Source organism: Panthera tigris, chromosome A3 (assembly GCF_018350195.1).
Source record: "Panthera tigris isolate Pti1 chromosome A3, P.tigris_Pti1_mat1.1, whole genome shotgun sequence".
Lineage (NCBI taxonomy): Eukaryota > Metazoa > Chordata > Mammalia > Carnivora > Felidae > Panthera > Panthera tigris.
Window position 1 is genome coordinate 27,407,393 of NC_056662.1, and position 4,290 is coordinate 27,411,682.

At 64.6% G+C, this 4,290-nt stretch overlaps 1 protein-coding gene across 1 annotated transcript; it reads left to right on the top strand.

Annotated features, from left to right (window-relative positions):
- The first annotated feature begins 842 nt into the window (after window positions 1–842).
- SOX12 (SRY-box transcription factor 12) lies at window positions 843–4,058 on the top strand. The gene has a single exon (XM_042980694.1). It carries the CDS (start codon window positions 1,220–1,222, stop codon window positions 2,162–2,164), a length of 945 nt encoding a protein of 314 aa, XP_042836628.1. The 5' UTR covers window positions 843–1,219; the 3' UTR covers window positions 2,165–4,058.
- Window positions 4,059–4,290: the final 232 nt, after the last annotated feature.

The following is a 4,290-nucleotide window of genomic DNA, read 5'->3' on the forward strand; positions in this document are numbered from 1 at the left end:
ACCTCGCCTGAGGACTGTGAAAAATCAGTTAGTCAGCCCTGCTCAGGACCCTTGGCTGCTAGGCGAGATGATCCAGCGACTCGCTCCAGCGAGATGCGCTGAGCTGGGAAGAGAGGGAGGGACTGCGAGCCTAGGATTCGAACCTTACTAGTCTGCGTGTCTTTCTTGTTCTGAATCCGGAAAATAGGCGTCCTATTCCTTTCTTTCTCAGGACTCTTGTGGGGCTTCAAACGAGGTTTAAAATAATATGAAAGCGCTTCGTTCATTGAGTCCAAAGCATTTGTCGAGCCTCTGTGTGGCTGGACCCTATGTGTAGTAGGCAGGGGCTACATCTCTGAAACGATGACACTGTACTCTTGAGCTTTCCCGAGCCTGAGTGCCCCCACATTGTCCTGGGACTGTGCAGAAAGACGCTCCTGAAAGAGGAGGGGGCGGACGTCCCACCTGGCGGCAGGTGTCACAGAATAAGCTAAAATTTCAAAGGCAACGTGGGGCGGGAGCTTTCGGAGGCAGATGGGAAGCACGCTCCGCGTTCCCCCACCCTCCTTCCAGTCCCCAGCCTAAGAAAAGAAACCAACCTCATCCGACACCCTCCAACCCAGCGAGACCGCCCAGCCCCGCAGCCCGAGCTCCGCCCCGCCCCGGCAGCCAGCGATTGGGAGATGCAAATACCAGCTTCTCTGCCCAGCAACGGGTGACGCGCCGCCTGAGCGCGAGGCGTGGCCCGGCCGCAGCCCAAGCGGGCACCTCGGTGTTTACACGGGGCGGCCCCGCGCGCGCCGCAGCGGCCCGCAGACGGCGAGGGGGAGGGGTGGCGCGCGCGCCGGCGGGGCCGCGCGGGGAGAAAGACACTGGAAGGCGGCGGGGCGGGGAGCGGCGCGCGCGGGCCGCGGCGGAGCAGGAGACTGAGAGGAGAGCCCGCGGGGGCCGGAGGGTGCGATTCCTCCGCCCCCGCAAAACAATGTGCAGCGTGCGGCTGGGCGCAACTTGCCGGAGGCGGCGGGGGCGCGCCGAGCCCGCCTGAGACCGCGCCGCTGACCTTCTCCCCCCGCCGTCCGTTGGGCCCGAGCGCCCAGCTCCTCGCTCCCCAGCTCGCGGGGGCCGGGCCGAGCTGCGGGGCGGGGCCGCCCCTCCGTCGCTGCTGCCTCCTCCCCCACCCCCAGCCGCGGAGGATGCGGACGGCCCCCGGCGGCGTCTAGCGGCCCCGGGCCCAGGCGCGATGGTGCAGCAGCGGGGCGCGAGGGCCAAGCGGGACGGCGGGCCGCCGCCCCCGGGGCCCGGGCCGGCCGAGGAGGGGGCGCGTGAGCCCGGCTGGTGCAAGACGCCGAGCGGCCACATTAAGAGACCGATGAACGCGTTCATGGTGTGGTCGCAGCACGAGCGGCGGAAGATCATGGACCAGTGGCCCGACATGCACAACGCCGAGATCTCCAAGCGCCTGGGCCGCCGCTGGCAGCTGCTGCAGGACTCGGAGAAGATCCCGTTTGTGCGGGAGGCGGAGCGGCTGCGCCTCAAGCACATGGCGGATTACCCGGACTACAAGTACCGGCCGCGCAAAAAGAGCAAGGGGGCGCCCGCCAAGGCGCGGCCCCGCCCCCCCGGCGGCGGTGGTGGCGGCAGCCGGCTCAAGCCCGGGCCGCAGCTGCCTGGCCGCGGGGGCCGCCGAGCAGCGGGCGGGCCTTTGGGGGGCAGCGCGGCGGCGCCCGAGGACGACGACGAGGACGAAGACGAGGAGCTGCTGGAAGTGCGCCTGGTCGAGACCCCAGGGAGGGAGCTGTGGAGGATGGTCCCAGCGGGGCGGGCTGCCCGGGGACCCGCGGAGCGCGCCCAGGGGCCGTCGGGCGAGGGGGCGGCTGTCACCGCCGCCTCCCCCACTCCGTCGGAGGACGAGGAGCCAGAGGAAGAAGAGGAGGAGGCGGCGGCGGTGGAGGAAGGCGAAGAGGAGACGGTGGCGTCGGGGGAGGAGCCGCTGGGCTTTCTGTCCAGACTGCCCCCCGGCCCCGCCGGCCTGGACTGCAGCGCCCTGGACCGCGACCCGGACCTGCCGCCCCCCTCGGGCACGTCGCATTTCGAGTTCCCGGACTACTGCACCCCCGAAGTTACCGAGATGATCGCGGGGGACTGGCGCCCGTCTAGCATCGCCGACCTGGTTTTCACCTACTGAGCCCACCGTCAGCGGGGCGCGCACGCCCCCAAACCAGCTGTTTACATACAGGAATCAGGTATTGGGGCCCCTCGGAGGCCGAGGCTGGCACCCCATCTCCCGCGCAGCCTCCCCCCTCCCAGACGTGCCCATCCCCCTCAAACCCAGACATGCCCCTCCCCCGCAGACACACCCCAAGGCAGCCCAACCCCCACTCTTTCCCTGACATCCAAGCCCCGCCCCGTCTTGCCCCCTCCCGCACAGCCACCAGCAGCCAGCCCCCCTCCGTTACACCTCCCGTCCACTCCTACAGACCTGCACCCCTCCCCCCACCTCGCACACGCCCCTCCTCGTGGCCGGAGGACACGCCCCTGCCCTTGCTCCCGATCCCTCCGCCTTCGCCCAGCCCGCCTCCTCTCTGGTTTAGGGGGCGCTGCGGCTGGGCGGCACCGCGCGCTCCTCCCAAACCCCTTCGCTCCCCTCCCCCGAGCGCTGGGGCCCGCCCCCTTCTCGCGCATGCTTAATGCTTCTTAGGAGGAGGGGGCCGGTCCCAGTTGAACCGCAAGCTTCTGTGGCCCGCTCCGGGAAGAAGTGGGGCGGGCATTGAGCGATCCTAAGAAATCTTTTGATCCGGGAGCCGCGGCTTCCTTTCAACCCGACGGGGCGTCTCTGCCTTAATGGGAGGAGCACTAGGAAAGGGGAGAAAGAGACTAGCTGGCCCGGAAGGGTTGGGTTTGGCGCTTGGAACTCTCCCTAAGTGGCATAACCCCTTTTCCTTGCGGGGTTACCCAGACTGACGTGCACCCTCCCGCCTGCTAGACACACACCGCTAGACTGCCTCCACAGTCTACCTTGGCACCCAGAAACTTGCCTTTTCTTTCCCCCATCCGGGAATTGGGAATAGGGTCTTCATCTGGAACTGCACCACGAGAGGACCGCCCAAGAAAGCTCTGAACCAAGGCAATTATCAGTCTATTTGGGGACAAGGGCCTTGCTGCTCTCCACCCCCATCCCAAGTGCCCCTTCACGTTAAGGCACACTCCCAGCCTGGACTCCTCCCTTAAGCCCACCGCCCTTTTCTATCACTCAAGTCCTGTGCCCACAGTGACCGTATTCAGTGGGAGAAGCTGAGGCACGTTGGTACGGGGGCGGGGGTGTTGAGACTGAGGCATGAGAGCAGACGGAGTGACAAGAAGAGACCCACTTTTGAACAGCTGGCTTGAGACCATCGACTGGGCCAGTGACACCGAAGGGAGGGGCAGAGTAGTGGAGGTGTGCCGTTTGCGCCTGTTTTTCCGTGTGAAAAATCTGGATAGCGCTGCTGTCGGAGGAGGTTGTGTCCGGTTCGAGGTGCCCTCGGGGACCCCTGCCCCAAATTCCCCCTCTTGCTCCCCAACTCTCCGCTCAAGTCCCGCCCCTCCGGCCTCCCCATACCCCCTTTTGCCCTCACTACCTGTATCTCACCGGCGTGTGTTCATCCTCCTGGGTGTGCACACACTCTCATTCACACACACAAATCTCAGGAACAAACGGTCCCAGAGTCCTCCTGGACCCCTGCCCAGGGTCTCTGCAGGTCTCTGCCCCACGCGTTCCCGTCGCTGACAAAGCCACCAGCTGCCTCCTTTAAGCTTGGTGCTCCGGCTCTGGGCCTTTCTCGCGCTCTCTCTCTGTCTTTCTCTTTCTCTCTTTCTCTCTCTCTCTCTCTTTTTTTTTTTTTTAAGAAAAACAACAACAACAAAAAGACAATGAAAAAAACCCAGAAAACGTCATGTGAGTGAAGAGATGTCACTGTCTGTGGTCTTGGAGAACTAGTCTAGTAGCTGAGGGGAGGGGTCCCCCGATCTGGGGCACTGGCACCCACAGCAGGACTTCGCCAGTCTGATGCCAGGACTGAATAAAGTGTATTTGCCCCGACCTTGCCCTGTGGTTCTACATGTCTGTGCCTTTCCTCAACCCTCCCCCAGACAGTTTGCCAGATTGAAGTCCATGTGCAGAAAGAGCTGGGGGTCGCTGGGCAAGGCACCTGGCCCCTTTAGGCCTCTGTCTCCCTCTGTCTCAGGACTCCCTGGTCTTGATTAAGGGTGACACATTCATTCCCCACAGGGCCAGGCAGGTAATGTCCATGAGAGAGTCTGGGTAGACACTCT